General features: G+C 35.6%; 2 protein-coding genes and 1 pseudogene across 2 annotated transcripts; 2 read left to right on the forward strand and 1 right to left on the reverse strand.

Annotated features, from left to right (window-relative positions):
• Positions 1-4,916: 4,916 nt before the first annotated feature.
• On the forward strand, positions 4,917-10,337 carry LOC132942019 (uncharacterized). Its single transcript, XM_061010304.1, has 8 exons — positions 4,917-4,998; positions 7,764-7,959; positions 8,366-8,554; positions 8,645-8,692; positions 9,330-9,443; positions 9,564-9,710; positions 9,845-10,104; positions 10,209-10,337. The coding sequence occupies exons 2-7, from the start codon at positions 7,782-7,784 to the stop codon at positions 10,000-10,002; spliced, it is 834 nt and encodes a 277-aa protein (XP_060866287.1). The 5' UTR covers positions 4,917-4,998; positions 7,764-7,781; the 3' UTR covers positions 10,003-10,104; positions 10,209-10,337.
• Positions 10,338-13,637: 3,300 nt separating this feature from the next.
• Positions 13,638-14,047, forward strand: LOC132942039 (histone H4-like; annotated as a pseudogene).
• Positions 14,048-19,144: 5,097 nt separating this feature from the next.
• Positions 19,145-20,056, reverse strand: LOC132941164 (histone H1-like). Its single transcript, XM_061009102.1, has one exon. It carries the CDS (start codon positions 19,971-19,973, stop codon positions 19,215-19,217), a length of 759 nt encoding a protein of 252 aa, XP_060865085.1. The 5' UTR covers positions 19,974-20,056; the 3' UTR covers positions 19,145-19,214.
• Positions 20,057-22,275: the final 2,219 nt, after the last annotated feature.

Raw genomic sequence — 22,275 nt, forward strand, 5'->3', positions numbered from 1 at the left:
CCGAGGTATTTGGCATGATTGGACCAAGTCACTGGATGGTTGTCGAGTAGTAGTGGTGGGATGTGAGTAGTATTGGAACGTCCGAAAAGAATACCTATTGTTTTGGTAGGGTTTATTTTGATTTTCCAGCGATGAAACCATGTGGTAGCTAGGTTGAGTTGGTGTTGTAATTGTATGGCTGCACGTTTTGGGTTTTTGTCGAAAGTAAAGAACATAGTGTCGTCAGCGAATAGTGAGAGGTGAGCTTTAGGAGTTGTTGGTATGTCGTTAATGTAAGTCAAGTAGAGAGTAGGTGAAAGGCAGGATCCTTGAGGGACGCCTGCGAGTATGTGTCTGGTGGACGAGAATGAGTCTTCGATTTTTGTGACAAAAGTGCGGTCAGTGAGAAAGGATTCGATGATTTTAACGATTTCAGTCGAGATGTTGAGTTGGGACAGTTTGTAGAGGAGACCGACGTGCCAGACCCGGTCGAAGGCTTTTTCCACTTCAAGGAAAATGGAGGCGGTGTTAATGTTTTTGTTAAAGTTCTGACTAAGTTAGTGGGTAAGTTTGGTCAGTTGTAGAGTGGTAGAGTGTTCAGGTCTGAAGGCAAATTGTTCTGGGCGGATTTTGTCTCGAAGATTGGTTTGAAGGTGAGAGAGGATGATTCGTTCGTAAATTTTTGATATTGAGGAGAGTAGAGCGATAGGTCGGTAATTTTCGGGAAGTTTGTGATCTTTACCCGGCTTAGGGATGGAAATTATTACTGCTTTTTTCCAAGCACGTGGAAAGTAGCAAATTCTGAGGGAGCAATTTATAATTTGTGTTAAGGAAAGTAGAATGTTATTCGGTAGAAATTTAAGAGCAGTGTTGGTGATGAGATCGACACCAGGGGCTTTCTTTTTGCGGAGGTTGTTTATGATTTTTTGGATTGTGCCAGGGGTGGTGAATAAATTAGATTTGGCGATACATATGTTTCGAAGTAAGTTGGAGTGGGTAGAAACTTCTGGAAGGTCGGGACCAGGGTTTGGTTGGAATTGGAGTTCGAGAGAGTCAGCTATCAGCTCTGCTCGATCGATGGCCGGAAAAACTAGACCGTTGGGGCCGGTGAGAGGGTGTGATGCAGGACGTTTGTGGAGGAGACATTTGTTTAGTTTGTATATAGAGCCGTCCTGATGGTCAAGAGAATTAAGAAAAATGTCCCACTGGTCAGTTTTGTGAGTTTCGAGTAAAGTTCTGATTAGTGAGATTTTGGCGTTAAGTTGACGTTTGGTAGTCGGGTCACGGTTTCTTTGCCATTGACGGCGTAATTGGTTTTTTTCAGTTATTTCAAGTTTTATGTAGTCGGTAGTAAAAAGGAAGAGTTTTTGTGTTTAGGGGTAAATACGCTAGCTTCGATCGCGTGTTGTATGTTTTTGGTGAGAGTATCAATTGCCAAGTCGATTGACTCACTGTTGATGGTCGGTCGTTCAGTTGGGTATGGTAAGTTGGATAGAATTGTCTTGTATTTTGTCCAGTTAATGAAGCGGTTAGTCGTTGGAGGGGACGATGATACCGGAGTACACAAGGTCTCCAGAAGGATAGGGTTGTGGTCAGAAGATAGCTCGTTGAGGTTGTCGATTTGAGTAGGATAAGGTAGTCGAACGAGTGCGATGTCAAGTATGTCAGGTCTGTATCTAGCGTTTGTCGGGAAGTGTGTGGGGGATGAGGGAGCAGTAATGGTATAGTCCGATTGTTGAACGTGGTCGAAAAGTACGCGACCGGCAGCGTTTGTCGAGTGGCTATACCAGAGAGGGTGTTTGGCGTTGAAGTCACCTGCCGAGATTTGCCATTCGGCACTTTGGGTCAACAAGTCCAAGTCGTGAGACGTGAGTGTTGCACCTGGTGGTTTGTATACCGCTGATACAAGGCCTTCGTGGCCGTTTAGTTGGATGAGGACAGAAGAGGTTTGAATGGTTGTGTTAAGAGTCATAGGTTGGTGGACGATGCGACGGTGAATAAGGACGGCCGGGCCGCCGTGAGGGGGCGAGCCCCGGGTAGTCGGTAGGTCGTTCCTGTACGTGAAGTAATTTGGAATGTGAAGGTTGGTGGAGGGAGATAGACGAGTTTCGTTAAGTAAGATTATGTCAGTTTTTAGTTGGAGCGCGAGAGCTGTTAGTTCATTAAGTTTGTGTGTAATACCGTTGGAGTTCCAAAACAGGATTTTTAAGTTATTCATTTTGGGGCGAGAGTATGGACAGGAATGTTTTGATCGTTGATTCTATGAGAGTTTTCGGATCATGATTATTGGATATTGCAGTCAGTAGGTTGGTGAGCAGGTTTAGTATCAGCGACAAGTTTAGTTGTGGGACTGGAGAATTTGAAGAAGTGTGCGCTGATTTTGATGTATCTGCGGCCCAGATAGCATTTTCGTAATGATAATATTTTATAAATATCAGTTTTCCATTACAAAAGTATTATTATGGAATTAACATTATTATAATATCGAATAGTTATTTTATAAAATAATATTATAATTTTCAGAATATAATATTTAATTAATATCATATATTAATTTAAATAATATTGTTATAATAATTATGTTAATATAACATCAAATAATTATTTTATAAATATTATTATGAATATAATAATAATATGATATCATAAGCGAAATAATAAAATAATATATATAATATATTATTATTATGTTATTTAAAATAAATTGTTTAAATGACATTTTGAATTTAAACCCCTAGCTCCTGATTTTTCAGTGAGGTTTACTGTTTTAGAATTTTATATCAATGAAGGACGGTTAGCCGGATCGATTGATACTGGTTTGGGGTCTATCCGACTTATAGTTCGGGAGTTAGGATTTTACTTAGGTTTTTTTTGGACTTGTAATATTTTTTGAAAAAAAAAAAATGCGAGGATTGAGAGTCGAACCCGCATCTGCTAGTTGGCATCGCAGTGCCGCATGCACCACTGCACCGCTTTTTTCTTGCTCTCGGTGAAGCGAATCATTATCAATTTAGCCGCTGTAGTAAAGAAAATATGTTAATATATTAATAAATAAATTATTATATATATATATTAATATACGGTGTGAGCAAAGCGTCCGTTGTGCACTTATATATACGGAGTGTTGCGGCGCTCGGTATTTCGACATTTTGTCATCGCGCCAGTGAGCAGGCGTGGAGCGTCATGGAAATATTTCGTAAGCAGCTATGGGTTGTGCCCGCCCATGAGCTTATCATACCGAAAATTACCCCCCTTTTTTTTGATTTAAGTATATCTCGGTCGGGTTCTAACTCTGGTGCACCGTTTCTTCACCAAAAAATTTGTTTCAAGTCCCCCTAAATAGTCCAGGCTTTCGACCCCACCCCTCAAAGATATTTTGGAAAAACTCGGGATGTCGTCGTACGTTTCTGAAGGTTCGAGATTCCTATAGTGTGGAGGTTGGTGATTAAGTTCGGCGTCTTGTGTCGATACCGTACGAGCCTTTTTTACCCGTCTTTGGAGGGTTCGTTTAGGGTAGGTAGCTGCGTTTTTCGTGTTTTTCGACACCGACACTTAGATTTTGGACGCTACGAGCCGTTTTGTAGTCGTACTTCATAGAGCACTTTACGTCGGAACGATTGGAACCGAGATCGAGTTGAGCCGACATTTGATTCGGGGGGCAATTTTTAGAGTGTTTTTTGTACCTACTTGGAAAATTAAGTATTCGCCTGGTTTTTGGATTTTTTTTTCCCGTAGATCGCTACCGAACTCAAGAATCTGACTGTTTGGCGTACGGGGATTCGAAAAGGCTCTATGGTTCGAGTACGTACAACCTTTATTTCACCCGCAATCGTAGTAGCAAAAAGTTTAAAAACTAATTACGTTATTATTTGTATGACCAGGCGTATCCTTATGGTATACGTATCTGTGTAACGTATCAAGTAATAAATGTTTTGAACTTATTTTAGTAGCCGTGTAGCTAGTTTGTTATTCATTAATGTTAATCGATAGGTGCATAAGAATAATAGTTGGACATAACTAATACTATAAATGTCAGGCATTTATTTAATTTTTTTCGTGTTTTTCGACCTAAATATCACGTTTTTTTTGGCTTTACGTAATTTTTTGGAATTGAGTTTTTTGCCGATTCTTTTAAATTTTGAATACTGTTCTATCAACGTACGACAAGTGTATATGGTTCAGTGGTTGAAACGCGTAAGACCCTTATATTTACCAAGTAATTTGGGTGCTAAGAAGGTAGGTAAACCGTTTGCGTGCTGTTTGGTGTACCTATGTTATCGTCACCAGATATAATACGAATTAATACCTATGTAATTTTTTATTGAAAAAGCGTTCTTTTCAACTGTGCCCGATTAAAATTGACCTTGCCCTCCCACAACGTTCCGTGTAACGCGCGTCGAGCTAGGGACCTCGGGCACCGAGAAAACTCGCTTTTCCGGAACCCTCGCATCTGGAAGTCTGGCGGGCGAACGGTAAGGCGTACGTCCGCGCGCGATGGCTCGTCGCACGCCGCTTGATGAGACGAATCCAGGGATACCAGGCCCGACGAGGTCCGACAAATAGCGGGTGGGGAACGCCGTTTCCCATATTTCCCCTATACCATATCACGGCCACCCAAAGCCGCCCGAGGGAAAACGGAAAATACGCGCAAACAGCTGTTATTCCATTCGGCAAGGTACGCTCACTTACGCAAGGTAGGCTCAACTGATTGCGTTCTGTGATTGGCTGATAGTCATCGGCAACCGTGGTTGACCGACGACGGCGATAGTATCACCTCCGTGTTTACAGAAAACCATAATATAACGAATTGTATATACTATTATGAACTATGTACCCTCTTTTATCAGAGTAACAATAAAACCGTGATTTGTGACTTTTCGGCTCGTGTAGTCGTGTTTTATTTTATAACCTCTCTTCACTGTTGTCGATCTGTCTTTGCTGTGTGCAGTTAATGCGAGTGTCGATGTTTTGGGCGATCTTCAGACTTCAATATTGAATAATATCTTCCGACTTCCTTTGGTAAGTAATTACATGAATACCTACCATTTTTAATTGTATGATATTTCATATTTCCAAATACAATTAAATGTAACTAGGTTGTAGGTACAGTAGAAACTCGATTAATTTTCACTCTCCATATTATATATTTGAGCTGCAAAGTTCCAAATTTTACGGAGTAGTAAGACCGGCGTCGCATATTATGTTGTATTTTTATATCTATTTTTAGTAACTATGAGTTTTAATAAGGAATCAAATTTGAGTGCTCGGTCTAAACGAAGACGTATTCAAGAAGAATTACAAAATAGTAGGAATAATTATGCACATTCTTTTAATGAGTCGCAGACACTTATTAATGATGAACACTCTCAATCCAACGTTGATATTTGTATTAATACATCAGTATCTCAACCAGCATTTAATGAAATAATAAATGAATCTTTGGTCAATCAAAATTCTGAAGGAAATCAAAATCAAGATTACATTTTAGAATTTTTTAACGAATTAGATACTAACACATCATACTTATTCTCATCCTCCTCGTCAGAATCTGAAGAAGAAAAAGATGATTTATTAAATGAAACAACTGATCAAATATTTATTTTTCGTAAATTGATTGCTCAGTGGGCTGTTGATTTTAATATACCCCAAACTGCCCTAAATAAACTATTAGTTTTATTAAAGCAACATAAATGTTTTGAATTTTTGCCTAAAGATTCTAGGACTGTAATGCATACAAAATCTGTTGACTCCTATAGTAGTTTTGATACTGTTGAACCAGGGACATATTACCACTTTGGTCTGTTGAATGGAATCAAAAATAATTTCCCAGAATTGTCAAAAGGTGAGACAGATATCTGCATTGTGATAGGAGTTGATGGCTTACCATTATTTAAAAGTAACCCGGAACAGTTCTGGCCAATACTGGCATACATCCGTCCAGAAAGCCACAATGTGTTTCCAATCGGTATTTATTGTGGCAAAGAAAAACCAGCCGATAGCAATGCATTTATGAAAGAATTTATTAATGAAGCTAAACTTTTGAAAGATACTGGAATTTTAATAAATAACAAAGTTTATAATTTGAAAATTGATGGCTTTTGCTGTGATGCCCCGGCGAAGTCTTTTTTATTGAAGACGAAGGGTCATTCAGGATTTTATTCATGCTCAAGATGCGAAAACGAAGGAAAATATTTATTAAATAGAATGTGTTTCCCTTATACTCCAGATTCAAGATGTCCACCAAAAAGAACACATGCAAATTATATTACAATGAACAATGAAGATCATCATGTTGGTAATTTATCTATTATATCTACATTGCCTTCATTTGATGTAGTTACTGGTTTTTCGCTTGATTACATGCATTTAGTGTGTCTCGGTGTTGTTCGAAAATTGATTTTGTTATGGATAAAAGGTCCAATTAATATTCGATATCCTTCTTGGAAAATTAAACAAATATCAAAAAATATTGAAGATATCAAAGTGAATATGCCATGCGAATTTGCCAGAAAACCTCGTAAGCTTGATGAAGTTAACCGTTGGAAGGCAACGGAGTTTCGAACATTCTTGTTGTATATTGGAACTGTTGTTACTAAACCAGTATTAACTGATGAACACTGGAAACATTTTTTTGGTTTTAGTATAGCAATGTTTATACTGTTGAGTCCTGACAAATCTAAATTTATTCACATTGCAAGAAAATTACTGGACAATTTTGTGAAAAATTTTGAAATTATATATGGTCCACATCTTATATCCCATAATATACATGGTGTAACACATATCTGTGATGATTATGAAAAATTCGGCCCACTTGACAACTGTTCGGCATTCCCTTTTGAAAATTATATGGGATCCTTAAAGAGAATGTTGAAAAAACCTCATAAACCTCATAAGCCTCTACAGCAGATTGTTAAAAGGTATAGAGAAATCTGTTGTTTAAAATCTACAGTTGGAACTCAAAAGAAAACTTCTTATCAATTTGGTGGACCACATAAACGAGGACCCACAATAGAAAATGGACTCAACGATTTTGATGGGGATCAATTTACCTCTATAGTATTGGAATCTATGAAAATAAAGATAAATGTTGATGCAGACTCTTATTTGCTTACTAAAGATGATAATATTTTAAAAGTTTTTAATATAATACATAATAAAAATAAAAATGAAGTCATTTTAATATGTAAACAATTTAAAAACAAATATGTTATGTTTAATAGTCCTATAAAATCATCTAAGTTAGATATGTATGTAGTTGATAAATTATGTAATAATTATATTTGTTGTAGCATCTTTAATATTAAAAAAAAAGTTATCATTTAACAAAATAAGGATAATCTAATTGCCTTTCCAATTATTCATTCAACAAGAACATAATTAAATTATTTTTATTCTACTGTTAAGTCTATATTATAATATGTTACTGTATTTTTAAAAATATCTTCTTAGTACCTAATAATATATATTTAGTTCTATTAGTATTTATATATAAGACACAAGTTATTTTTAAGAGAATAATGTACACAAAACCTTTATTAATTATATTATTATGTTTTATTAAGATGTGATTTCATTATAAGATCTTATAAAATTAGTATTAATTCACTAATTTTTTTTTCCTTATTTTACATGAAATGATTGATTCACTTTTTATATTTTTTATTTTATTATATAGATAATACTTTAACAACAATTTAGAAATGTGAAATACCTTTAGTTTTAGCTGATTATTTATAGTAATATAAATTGTTTGTATAATTAGATTTATTATGTAATTTCAGTGTATTATATTATTTAAAATGTGGTCAATTATTGCTTTCCGTGACAATTCTGTGGAGGTTGTTCCATCAAAATGGTATGATAGTGGAGTCTGTGCATGGCCTAAAAGAAATTTAAAACAATGCATAGATCAACAATTGTCTCCAAATTTAAAAGAATTTAGATATTTGAAAGGTCGAAAATTAGGGAATGATACAAGTATGTTAAATACATTATATATAATATTTAAATTTGATAAAAATAAATTGTATAAATATGCTTGTGCCATTCATGACTCAGTTATGTTCTTATTTATCTTAAAATAATATTTATATTTTAGATACATTTCACATATTATATTATGTAACATAATAATATATACACATTATATTTTCTAACTAATTTTATATATTAAATAATAATAAGAAAAATATTTTTACAAGAGATTACAACAACAACATTTAGGAATGGTAGAATTTATTATATTACTAGGTATAATATATAAGTACTACGTATTTGTATACTGTATTAGTATTCCAATTTGGGGAATATTTTTATGTGTGTACAATCCAATTTTATTACATACAACCCTGTATTGTAATGTTTGTTTATATTTTATCTGTAGAGGATTTTAATATTGCTCAAGAAAAGGCCAACATTGCCAAGACAACATCAGATTTATCTACTAATGAATCATCTCATGAAAATGATAATAATAAAGAGCATAGTGGTAACAAACAAAAGAGAAGAGTATGTCAGCAAGAAGTCCAATCCAAAAAAAGTTTGTGGAGTCCAGGCTCAAGTGATATTTTTGGTAAAATAATTTTTAAACTAATTGTTTGTAATGAAATTACGAGTGAAATTATTTATGACTTTTTTATGACTTTTTTTTTTTTAATTTTAGACGATAGTGACACTGATCCACACTATACTTTACCTAAAATCAACCAAGGTAATATATAATATTATTTGAGTTTTATATAATTATTAGTTATAACTAGGTAATTAAACATTGTACAATGTCTCTCAATGTTCTCTCTAAAATAATAATAATTGTATAGGTATACTTATTTTTTTGTATACCTACATTATATATTTACAAAAATTAAGGTGTAATTTATTTATATAAGTAGGTAATCTAAATATGGTACAGATTTTTGATTATAAAACTGATAGTTTCCATGAATTTATTATAACCTTCTTTAATTTACAATTAGTTCTACATATTATCTTAGACCTAGAGGTACCTGTATAGGTACTTTTATATGGCGGGCCAAATCTGTGATGTACTTCTGTATTTTGGCCAACATTTTTAAATTATTTAGATATAAGGAAAGAGTTAATGAAATTGGAGATATCTATAGTATATAAAAATTATTTTTAGTACCTAATTAATTTATTAAAAACAATAAATGTTATAACAAATAATAAATAAATATATTTTCAAAACATCAATTAGCTTGGTGGGCCAGTTTGAAAACTTGTAGGGCCGTAGGTTAGAGATTTCAATCTTAGACTGTAGCTAGTATTATATGAAATTAAATAGTATAATATAATATTATTTTTGCATAATTTAAAATATATTTCAGGCACATCATTATCTCCTCAAATAAAGTCAACGAAACCTCAAAATATACCCTTAACATGGCCTCAACAGCCCGTCAGAAAGAAGCTTCACTTTGACAAATGTCTTAAAAATGCCAGTAAGTAAATTATTTTGCCTGTTTATTATATATCTATATATAATGTTAAATTCTATGACTGAATATTAAAAAAATATATATAAATTTAATAGCTTACTAAATTGTGGTTTTTAATTTCAGATCAAAATGAACAAACACCTGATGACCAAACTACTATCATACATACATTATCCTCTCCATTTAAAGTTTCAACCATCAATAATGCTACTATCACAAGTACTCCACTACAATCTAATTCTAAGATTCCAACTTCAAATGATAATATTGGTATGCTTATATTATTAGTGTATTGTAGTAGCTATTATAATATATATATACCTAATGTAGTATATGTCTTGTGTTTTTAATCAAATATTTTTTTGTTTTATCAATGTATTATTTTTATTGATTTTTTTGTTTAGAAATTTTTGACAAACTAAACCGAAACATTTTAAACATAAAATATGAAGTAAAATCTTTGCATGATAAAATTGATAAGCTGGAAAATCTTATAGTAAATATCAGATCTAATACAACTGAATACAGTAATGAAGATGCCACTAATCATGATAAAGATTAATTTCAATATATTATAAACAATGAATTTCCTTTGAAAGATGAAGACTCTCTTCAAAAATTTGAAGATAAACTTATTTTTGATCCAAACTTCAAACCTCAAATGGTATAAATAATGAACTTAAATTAAAAAAAAATAAAATAATTTTAACAGTTATTATATTATTCCTTAAAACTTGCTGAACTAAGACAAAAATATTATATTTTTAGGTTAATGAACTAAGTCGATATGTCCGTAATACACTTCCAAGTACCATTAGATCAATGATGCGTTATCTTTTCAACGATAATTTATTGCAAGAATATAGTTACAAAGGACAGAAAAAGAAGAAAATATTTTCAACATTAAAATCATGTTCCATTATATTTGGTAACATAAAAAATTACTTTACTTTATATATATTATCAATGAATATAATATTAATGATGTTTGTGTATTTAGATTCTGTAAAACAAATGAAAAGATACCAGAAATATGATAAAATTGATGTAGAACAACCAATAAAAATTTTCATTGCTGGAGCTAAATTTCGGGGAAAATATAATGAGCCATCTCAAGAAGACTTATCAGATAATTAATAATATCTATATCAATTGTATGATTTAATGTAATAATTATTCTCAGTAATGACATACATCATAAACATACATGTAAATTAAAAAAGATTTTTTTTTGTAAGAGGAACTTACAAAATTTTGTACCTATTTAGTAAAAGGATATTAACTAAAAGGAACACATTATTTGTTGATTGTTATACTTATTGATCCTAATATTACTCCTTTAATAATGTTTATTAATTATTATAATTGAAAAAAGTTAACATAATATGATACAATTATTATTATCAGCTATAATTCAATAAAAAATTATTTACAATTAATATTATAGTATACATTTATTAAAAATATAAATTTATTATTTAGAAACTAACAATTTATTGTTAAATTATAAATAACAATATAAAAATATAATTATGAGAATAATATAAAAATATTATTATAAGATAATATAATAATATTATTATAAAATAATATAATAATAATATTAAGTAATGTTAATATAATGTAACTTTGGTGGCCAACCATTATTATATAAATAATATTATATTTTTCTGATTAAAAAAATGGAGAAAAAGAACATTTATATAATCATGTTCATTACTGAGAAAATATTTTTTTGCTATCTGGGGGAGTATGTCAATGTAGTGTTTTGTTTAGGGTGAGGTGGTGGAGGAGGGGGGGTTGAGGTTGAGTGTGAGGATTTATTTTGAACGAAGTCTTGGGTTGGAGTTGGAGATACCTGCTGTTTCTGAGCCATGAATTGGGGGCAGCCACGAAAGTTCGCCGTGTGTTGGCCACCACAGTTGCAGCATGTCGGGGGTTGCTCGAGAGTTTTTGGACAGGCGATTGCATTGTGGTTTCCGGCGCATTTTACACACCGAGGTGGGTGACCGCAGTTACGAGAGCCATGGCCAAAACGTTGACTTGAAAAGCATTGAGCGGGTCCAGAAGGTTTTAGTGGTTCAACCGAGATTTGCAAGTAAAACAAGTTTGTCAGAAGAAATGTCCTTAGCAGTCGGATTAGCAGCGATGTGCACTACACATATCGGCATAGGTTTTTCAGGGGTGCCAAAGCGGCGGACATAGTACACGGAGTAACCTAGAGTAACTAGCTTGTCTTTAAGTTCATCAGTAGATATATCGGTTGGAATGCCCTTTAGAACGATTTTTACAGAGCGTTCCTCGGGGAGAGAAAAAGTGTGGAATTCGGTGCCTAGGTGTAATACAGTCTTTTGGATTAGGCGGAATTGGGTGGTATCGGTTGCCCGTAGGGTTACCCGGTCGCCGGAGGATTTTGCTGATAGAGAGCTCGGTTGCAAGTTTTGGAGTGAATAGATGGTGGGCGCGGCCTTCCGCCAGGAAGCGGAACTCAGTATGATAGGTGGAGGTCTGGAGATTGAAGGAGTTTTGGACGGAACTTGGGCGGTTGAGAGTGAAGTTTTTACTGAGTGTACGGAAGTAAGTGATGACAGGGAGTGGTGGGTTGAGGTGCTAGAGTCGGAGAAAGAGTTTATGGTTTCAGAGTCGGATGTACTGGAATTAGATTGTATTGGGGAAGGGGGAGTTGATCGTTGTTTTGGTATTTTCGGAGGTGCTTTGGTCGAGGGGTCTCCGACCTTCCTTCGTTTGTTGTTCCAGGTCATTTCAGTGGGTGTGGGATGTTGGGGAGGGGATGCTCTGGCAATGTGAGGGCGCGGCCTCACGACAGCTGATGACGGAGGGACGTCGCTTCCGCGGCGGCTTGTTTTGGGCGCTGGTGCCCTGTCGAGAGCGTTGAAAACGGCTGTTGGTGAAGACGTCGCTTCCGCTGCGGCTTGCTGTTGGCGCTGGTGCCCTGTTGAAAGCCGTGAGAACGGCTGATTTGGTGACGGTTCGGGTGTGAACCGTGGGCGCTGATGCCCTGTTGAGAGCGGTGAGAACGGCTGTTTAGTTACGGTTCGGGTGTGAACCGTGGGCGCTGATGCCCTGTTGTAAGCGGTGAATACGGCTGTTTGAGGAACTGCTGCTGAAGCTGGCAAAAAGTTGAGTGGTGTAGGACTTGTTCGGATGTGATAATGATACACAAAAAATAAAAACACTCTTATATATACACGAATCGGAACCGTATGCGTCGCTACCATTGGTCGGAGTACTGCGGTTAGTTCATGAGTGGGAGAAATCCGATCGAGCATTTTGATTGGCCGTGCGTGCGTCGTAAAACATATGAATAAGACGACTTTTCATGTTTTCGGGATCGTTTAGTATTTGGGGGAGGGTGTGTTTTACCTAGAAGTCGGATGTAAGTATGATAAATGTAAGTATGTAATTTCCATCCACTAGTAGAGGCATAAGCCTGGAATAGTAAACGGCATAGCCATCCCTTTCAAAGCAAAGCAAAGCAAAGTTTTCGGGATCTTTGCCGATGACACTCTCCTATATGCCAGAAACCGTAATTATAAATACGCAGTTATGGCCCTACAACGTCAGCTAAATACTACGACAGATTGGCTTACCAAATGGAGATTCAAATTAAACGTCTCAAAGACGGTAGCGGTGTTATTTGGGCCCCAACATAAAAATCTTGACATGAAACTTACTATTCAAAACCAAACCATCGAATGGAGCAAAAATGCAAAATATCTTGGAGTCACGTTCAATCAAAACCTTAGCTTCACATCCAAAATACCATCAAAAAGGCGCGTGGTGCCCGGGCGGCCCTCTACCCTGTCCTAAACCGCAACAGTACGGTCCCACTATCCAACAGAATAAAAATCTACAAAATCTATATCAGGCCAATTTTGTTATATGTCGCACCAATTTGGAGACAACTCATTGGTCCATACACATGGAGAAAAATCGAGGGCTTCCAAAATGTGACGTTGCGTACTATAACAGGCGCTCACTATCTCGTAAACAACAATAATGTACGGAACTCTACCTCCATTCACCCTCTAAAAGAGGAGGCACTACATCTATCAAAATCACTAGCATACAGGCTATCGCTTAGTCGCCACCCTCACTTGTCAGCACTATCCTAAAGACCCAAAATTGTCATGAAACACCTCAAATAGAGTGTAAAGGCGTCAGCCTGGTGCTCTTAATAGGCCACTGGCCGCCCAACCAAAGCAAATTGCAAATTGCAAATTTTCGGGATCAGTCTACGTTCAGCGTTAAGAACCGCAGTCACACTCAACTAAACATGACGGGACGCGGCAAAGGAGGAAAAGGTCTTGGCAAAGGAGGCGCCAAACGTCATCGTAAGGTGTTGCGTGATAACATCCCAGGAATTACCAAGCCCGCTATTCGTCGGTTAGCTCGCCGTGGTGGAGTGGAACGTATTTCTGGTTTGATCTACGAAGAAACACGGGGTGTTGAAAGTGTTCCTGGAAAACGTAATCCGCGACGCCGTCACATACACCGAACACGCTAAAAGGAAGACAGTCACCGCCATGGACGTCGTCTACGCCTTGAAGCGACAAGGTCGTACTTTGTATGGTTTCGGTGGTTAAGAGGATTAACTATAACGGCATGTCAACTTCTGCACAAAACTCGCTTTATCATCTTAAAAAGGCCCTTTTCAGGGCCATCATATTTTCATTACACTGCTTATCCACATGTCATCAAGAAGAACACTAATTGTTAGATTCGAATATTCGATATCTTAGTTTTTTGTTTTTAGCAACTACGGACGACGTGGTATTGTGGACGTGTTTTTTACCAAACATTACAATTCATCTATGACGCGATAAAATATGGGAAAGTGGACTTTTGAGTACCTGACCATCTAATTTAAATCGGTTTTCAGAATCCTTTATGAATTTAATCAATTTATCAATTGATATGTCTGGCAAAGAAACCGTTTAAAATCCGATGCGGCGCAGGTGTTAGACAAAAACAAAAAAACACTGTATTGGAATCCCCTTAGTAAGGTACCAAAAAAGTTCTATAGTGCCCTACCTAAAGTAGATTTATTATCCAGTTCCGTGACTAGCAATGTGAATTTTTCCGATGCATATGTTACTCAGTGGATGTATAAAACACATTTACGTTATAACTTATAAAAAGTTACAATTTATATTATTTATAAGATTTAGTATTTACTATACGTTCAGTAGTAATCGATTTCACAGGCGTAATACGGTCAAGCCCGGGTTATTGGGAGGGGGCAAGAGGGGCATGGTCACGGGGCCCATCTTTATCCCCAAAATATATTTTTTTAACGCGTCCAATAGTTTTCAAAAAAAAAATTATTGTTTAAGTAAATAGGTCAATTATTATTAATAATTATAAAATAATATTATTCTCCATTTTATACCAAGAAAAATAACTATAAATAATCAACTACGTTTGTCAACAGTTTTGTTTGTTTTTTTTTTTTTTGAGCATTTTAGATTACCGATTTAACTATTTAAGTATACAAAAAAGGAGTTATAAGAAAAAAATATGTAGCTTTGTAAATTAAGTATTTCAGTTAAAAGTATTAATGCATATTAAACTAAACTTTAGAGGACCATAGTTATTAACCTTGGGAACAAAAATTGATCATTCGACTTTCAAAATATTCAGAAAAAAAGTTTTATTATAATCCATCAAAAATAATAGTGGTTACCATATTTTGAATAAAGTCGATTTAGTTATAAGCCCGGGTTATTGGGAGGGGGCAAGAGGGGCACGGTCACGGGGCCCATCTTTATCCCCAAAATATATTTTTTTAACGCGTCCAATAGTTTTCAAAAAAAAAATTATTATTTAAGTAAGTAGGTAAATTATTATTAATAATTATAAAATAATATTATTCTCCATTTTATACCAAGAAAAATAACTATAAATAATCAACTATGTTTGTCAACAATTTTGTTTTTTTTTTTTTTTAGCATTTTAGATTACCGATTTAACTATTTAAGTATACAAAAAGGTAGTTATAAGAAAAAAATATGTAGCTTTGTAAATTAGGTATTTCAGTTAAAAGTATTAATGCATATTAAACTAAACTTTAGAAGACCATAGTTTAAAAAAAAAAACCGCGTACAATGACATAATATGATACAACCAGTATATTTTTTGTATTATAAAAAATTATACAATAATATAAAGTCGTTAATATGTAACGATTATTATGAAGTTAATAATAAATTGGGGCCCAATTGATCCGGGCTTGAATACGGTATAAGATTAATAATACATTGTAGATAATTTGTTACATGACATAAAATCACTGCCAACATTTAATGCTAATAGTTGTTTATTTCCAAATCATTCAGGGTAAATATTATTAAGTTAAAATAAATACCTACAAATTAATGGTTCTACAAATAATTAATTGTTTCAGAAATCAACGTTCAAAGTGTATAGGTTACATGCGTCTTTTTTAAACTACCTCGTACAATATAATATTAAATATAATATGAAATAAATTGTTAAAAATACCTTACGTGTATCAGAATTAAAAAGTTATGCCATGTTATTTGATAATTTAACACTTCAATACAGTTACGAAAAACGTTAGTTTTAAAAGACTACAAACACCTCGATGTTGGATACGAGCATTTGACTAGGGTATACCAAATTCTTTACGGGTCCCACCAGACCGTTGGAAAACTCTTAATGATTTATGAACATGATCGATTTTAATATGTAGGTATATGAAAACTATTTCCCCTCAAAATAGCAAGCGACTAGCATGTACCAAAAATCGATCACATGTGTTGAAACTTATATTTTGCAAACAACGGGTTCTGGAGCCAAATCGCATGAACTATTACGTTCAGAATAGTGTGATGAGTCAAACAAGTTGAGTTTCACCGAAAAAAATGCAACGTTTCAATTGGAAAATAACAAAATAACCGAGGTCATACTCAGTGAACAAACTCAGTCGTAACTCGTTTAATAGTCGGTACGGTGCTGTGCAAATATATTTTTTTTTTTGTAAATTGTGAACCATTTCTTCCAAATTTCCATCCACTAGTAGAGGCATAAGCCTGGAATAGTAAACGGCATAGCCATCCCTTTCAAAGCAAAGCAAAGCATTGTGAACTAATCCCTATCAAGCACTTAATCAAAAAGTATGCCTTAGCAACCTTCCACCGTATCTCAACTTCTCAGTACACCCATATAAAGAATATTGGCCAGACTTCCCATCAATCACAAGCCTCTAGACATAAACAACGACCTAGAGTAAAATTATGGGCAATAAGTTAATATATGCAAAAAAAAAAATCCTTAATTTGCAAATTCCACTTGACATCCAGCTACTAGCAAAGGCAAAAAGCCGTCCTACCAAGTAAGGAAGTTGTGAACTAATCACCTCTTCGCCACCATTAACCTTCAAGATGCGTCAACTGGAATAAATACATGGCCACAGTTGGTTCCCTATCTCCGTCGACTAACCCGCCAATCAGAACGCCCCGGGACATCTACGCGGTTCTCGACCGTTTTAACACCAGCATTATAACCTCTGTTATTAACAGCAAATACATAAAAAATAATCGAACGTTCAAAACCGCTCTACCCCCCGAAATAGTCGAGGAAATCGAATTAAAAAACCGTCTTGTTGCGAATGGCAACGTTTTCGTGATCCATTGGTTAAACGCCGTCTCAACAGTAAGATCAAATTCTTACGTCTTATCCTCAAGACACACCGCTCCGACGAATGGAATAATTTCCTCGATACTCTGGACGCCCAAGACGGTTCAATTTATAAGTTAAATAAAAAAACTCCTTAACAAAACCCCTGCGGTCCATCCGCTGATTGGCCCAAATGGCCATGGATGAAGAAAATGTTGAATTATTTACTGACACGTACGAACACCAATTCAAGACAACTACAGACAGACCCTGTTATACCAGAAGTCACTACCTTCATCCACTCCCTTCGTACTTCCCCCCAAACTATTTGTTACACGTCACCTGGCATCGTTTAACAAATAATCAACCAAATCCCCAATCGCAAAGCACACGGCGCAGACTCCATCACTAACACAGCCATAAAACTCTTAACCAGGAAATCAGTTTTGCTACTCACCCACATCTTTAACGGATGCCTAAGAATTGGCCACTTCCCAACGTCTTGGAAGCATGCTATTGTCATCACTATCCCCAAACCAGGAATGAATCACCGACATCCAGTCAACTACCGCCCTATTGCGTTACTATCCTCCCTCTCAAAAATCTTTGAACGCTTTGTATTGGCAAAACTTAACGCTGCAATTGGTCCCAAAATTAAAAACGAACAATTCACTTTCCGACCACAACCCACCAGCTCGTCAGCCTAATTGACCAATTGGCAGTAAATTGCGCACAGCCACCGTCTTTCTGAACGTCGAAAAAGCAGTCTGGCACGCACAGTCTTATTGTACAAGCTCCATACCTTAGGCACCCCTACCTCACTACTAAATATAATAAACTCATTCCTTACAGACCGTACTTTCTCGGTAAGCCTAAACACCACTATATCTAGTAGCAGGCCGGTCCTTCAGGTGTACCGCAAGGCTCATGTCTCTCACCGACACTCTACTTGGCCTACACGAATGATGTCCCCCTCAACCAAAACGCTCGGCTTTACCAATTCGCCGACGACACTATGTTCACCACCTCGAATAAAAACCCAAAAAGAGCAGCCATACAACTGCAAAAACAATTAAACGTATCACTAGCCTGGTGTGACAAATGGCGTCTCAACATCAACGCTCAAAAAACGGTTGCTGTCATGTTCAACGGTCCTAACAATTTTGCTTCACATCATCTGAACCTAAACGGTCACCGAATCCCCTGGCCTCCTACATCAAATTACCTTGGCGTAACCCTGGATCGAAATCTCACGTTCTGAGCGCATTTAAAGTCAACCACCATAAAGCCACCGCCGTCCGCGGAATGCTGTACGCGATCCTAAACAGCTCCAGTCCCATTCCTATCAAATCAAAACTTAATATACTGCAACTGTATATTAAACCTATTCTATCATACGCCGGTCTGACGTGAGGCCTCACACCCAAAATTACAATATGAATTATACTTACCATACATAACCAGTGTCTGGAAAGAACCTGCCACGCAAAATACCTCGGAGTGACCCTTAACTACAACCTCAAATTCAAAAAACACATCAAAACCCATCATACAAAAAGCGCGTGGTGACCGAGCGGCACTGTTTTTGCTTTGCTTTGAAGGGGTGGGTATGCCGTTAACTATACCAGGCTTTTGCCTCTACTAGTGGATGAAAGTTTGTGAGGGTGATTATTTTAAAATTGTTGGCCTACCCATGATAGTGGGTAGGGTTAGAGTGGCACTGTATCATCCCACTATCCAGTTAACAGTCAACCTGTCAACACTTTGCAGCCAGTGTTCAGCCGTAGCTCCTTAAAACAGCCGTCCTCACCACCGCTCTCAACAGGGCATCAGCGCCCACGGTTCACACCACGAACCTGCCATCTTCAACAGCTGTTTTCACCGCTCTCCAACAGCGCCCACAAGTAAGCCGCCGCGGGAAGCGACGTCCCTCCGTAACAGCTGCCGTGGGGCCGCGGATCACATAGCCACAACATCCCAACCCCCTCCCAAAAAAACCATATGACAATAAAAGAATGAATATAAAGAAAGAATTAATTAAATTGGTGGTCCTAATAAGGACCTTTTTTTAAATTAAATTGCTTTAACTCTTACAATAATATTATACCTATTTTACTTTTTTTTGGGCGCTACTTTTTTCGTCGAAGCTTTCTTGGCGACAGGTTTCGATATTTTTGGTTTGGCCGGAGAAGCCTTGGCGGCCACCTCAACTGTCTTCTTGGCTTTCGGTTTGACAACGTCCGTTGGAACTTTCTTTGGTTTCTTAGCTTTTGAAACAGCCGTAGTGGTGGACGTCGTCGTCGTCACCCCCTCGATAGACCTCCGCTTTCCTGATGTCGCCGTGGGTGTCTTCTTGGCGATCGGTTTTTTCGCTTCCGGTTTCTTCTTGACGAGAACACCCGCTTGCTTCTTAGCGACGGGTTTTTTTTCTTTTTTAACGGGTTTTTTCTCGGCAGCTGGCAGTTTAAAGTTGCCGTTGGCACCGGTACCGTTTGTCTGAATCAACTCACCCTTGGTGATGGCTGACTTCAAATACCTGCGGATGTATGGGGCAAACTTGGCCGAATCCACTTGATAGTTGATGGCCATATATTTCTTAATCGAGGGCAAAGTAGACCCCTTTTTATCCTTCAACGATTTAATGGCCGTGGTCACCATGACAGCAGTCGACGGATGGGCCAGTGTAGGCCTCTTGACGGTTAAGTCCTTTTTGATCGGCGATTTAGACAACACTACGGTCGGTGATGATGGTGGTGAGGAAGCTTGTGATGACGCTGTTGAAGAAGCTTGTGAGGAATTTATCGAGGAGTGTAGCGAACATTGTGGTGAGGCGATGGTAGACGCCGACGAGTCATCTCCAGATTCCGACATCGTAAATAATACTGTAATAATTACTATAATAATAAATAAATAATAAGAAAATTAAAAATAAAAATGTTAAATAAATATAAAGTTTGACTAGGATTTAACCCAAAATTCACGGCCACATCCTTTATAAATCCTTTACCGTACCGACTAGTAAACGCTCACCGGCCAAACACTGGTGACCGGTGGTAAGTACACCCGTTTTCCTTTCTCTAACTCAACGACCAAACGCGGTAAAAGGTCAAAACCGTTGTTCTCATATAGGTGGCTGTTTCGAGAACTTGAAAACAACAGCACCGAGTGTGCAAAAGACCTACCGTTCACTACGCGAAATATTATTTCATCACCTCTTCGCGGACTTCGGTACTCCTCTGTCTTAAGCCAATACGACCAATGCGTTTCTCAGAAAACCGAAAATAAAAGTACAAACACAATCTGCGTGTCTATACGGTCGTCGTAGTAAACCACCCGCGATGTTGATAAGTCAAAGTTTAACCAAACAGCGTCGTTCTGAATTCGAGGTATTTTGGTCACTTTCCGAACGGTTGCTGTCGTTGTCAATCACAGAGACGAATTTTTCCAATCACGTATTGGTTTTTTATTATCAGTTTAAATCCAGTAAGTTTCCACACATTATCTATCTGTAATAATTTATAATAGGTATATTTTATGCTTTACTTACACCGAATATTATTATATTGCATTTTCAAAATTGACATTTGACACTACGAACAGTTAGTACGAACAGTATTAAATAGGAAAACATTCAATTGATTTGATTATGGAAATGTTACTCACTTTTATTTCATCTCTTAATTGATAAAATAAAAATGTATAATTAATATTGAATTCAAATATAATATTATTTTATTTTTATTTGATACATGCCAAGCGGACACATACTAGTACAATATTATTGGTGGTTAATAATATTATTTATTTTGATAGGTACCTACATTATCATAGATCAGTAACTCTAAAGTACCAATACAAGTAGACACTAGAGTTCTGCACGGTCTGGTCTAGACCAGTCCGGTTTTTTTCGGTCTTTGTGTATTATAATTTAATGTGGTTCAGTCCAGTTCGGTCTCTTCGTCTAAAAAAAAAAATGTTCCGGTTCGGTTTGATCCTTATAAATAAAATGGTCCAGTCCAGTCCGCCTTAAAATTTATATTAGGTATATATATATTGTCCGGTCTATAATTGAGATCTGCATTTTGAACGTTAATTTAATAATATAATTTATATTAGGTACGTTGAAAAATAAAAATCATTATCATAATGAAATAATCGTTCGGTCTGGCTTCATTTTTATTTTATCGGCCTGGTCTGGTCCAGTCCGTTCCTAGTCTTTGTTAAAATGTATCAGGCCGGTCCTGGTCTTTGTTAAAATAAATCAGTCCGGTCTGGTCTGGCTTAATTTTTATTTTATCGGTCCGGTTAGGTTATTTTTATTTTATCCGGTCTATAAGAAAACGGACCGTGCAGAGCTCTACTAGACACTGTATTATTTTCATTCTGAACATTCATAATATTGTGATTACACAAATTTTTGTTTTATTTATAGAGATGCATTTGTATAGTAATTTTCACTTTAATAATTTCTATATTTATTAATATTTAAACAATTTTTAAAATATTACAAAATACCTATTGTTCTCTTTAATGTAACGATTGCCGACGTACTTATAACTTTGAATATAAAGATTAGAGTTAATATAAAAACTTATAATATGTCGATATTATGATATTATAATACGTAGGTATTATAGCTAAAGAAATACAGAATGTATTCAAATCATCATGTTTTATGTTTATTTTACATAATAATATATGTCATACATTATACTCATAACTTGATATACACTTTTAGTAGCGTTTATACTATTAATTTGTTAAAAAATTAAATTTATTGAAAATATTTTTTTCATACCTTGTGAATTCGAACTCATAATAATTAACCTATAGAATACTAATTAATAATTATTAACAATTCAAAATAAAAACAACATTATTTTTGTTTTCATTTTTTTTTTAATTTAATATTTTTATAAAATACGTATAATTATGCACAAAACATTGGTGGGAACATAACATATATATTAGGTATCTCTCCGCTCAAAATCTAAAAGTAAGAAAGATGTTTTCAAATAAATTTTGTTACGAATTTCAATAATATGATTACAAAAATGTTATCGAATAAATAGGTTAGGGCAAAGGATTGATGTATATCAATCACAGTCACTCACACTATATTATTATTATAATATTATACTACGCACCCATTCACAAGAACTACATGCAAGAA

The sequence above is a fragment of the Metopolophium dirhodum genome, chromosome 3 (genome assembly GCF_019925205.1).
Source record: "Metopolophium dirhodum isolate CAU chromosome 3, ASM1992520v1, whole genome shotgun sequence".
Taxonomy (NCBI): Eukaryota; Metazoa; Arthropoda; class Insecta; order Hemiptera; family Aphididae; genus Metopolophium; species Metopolophium dirhodum.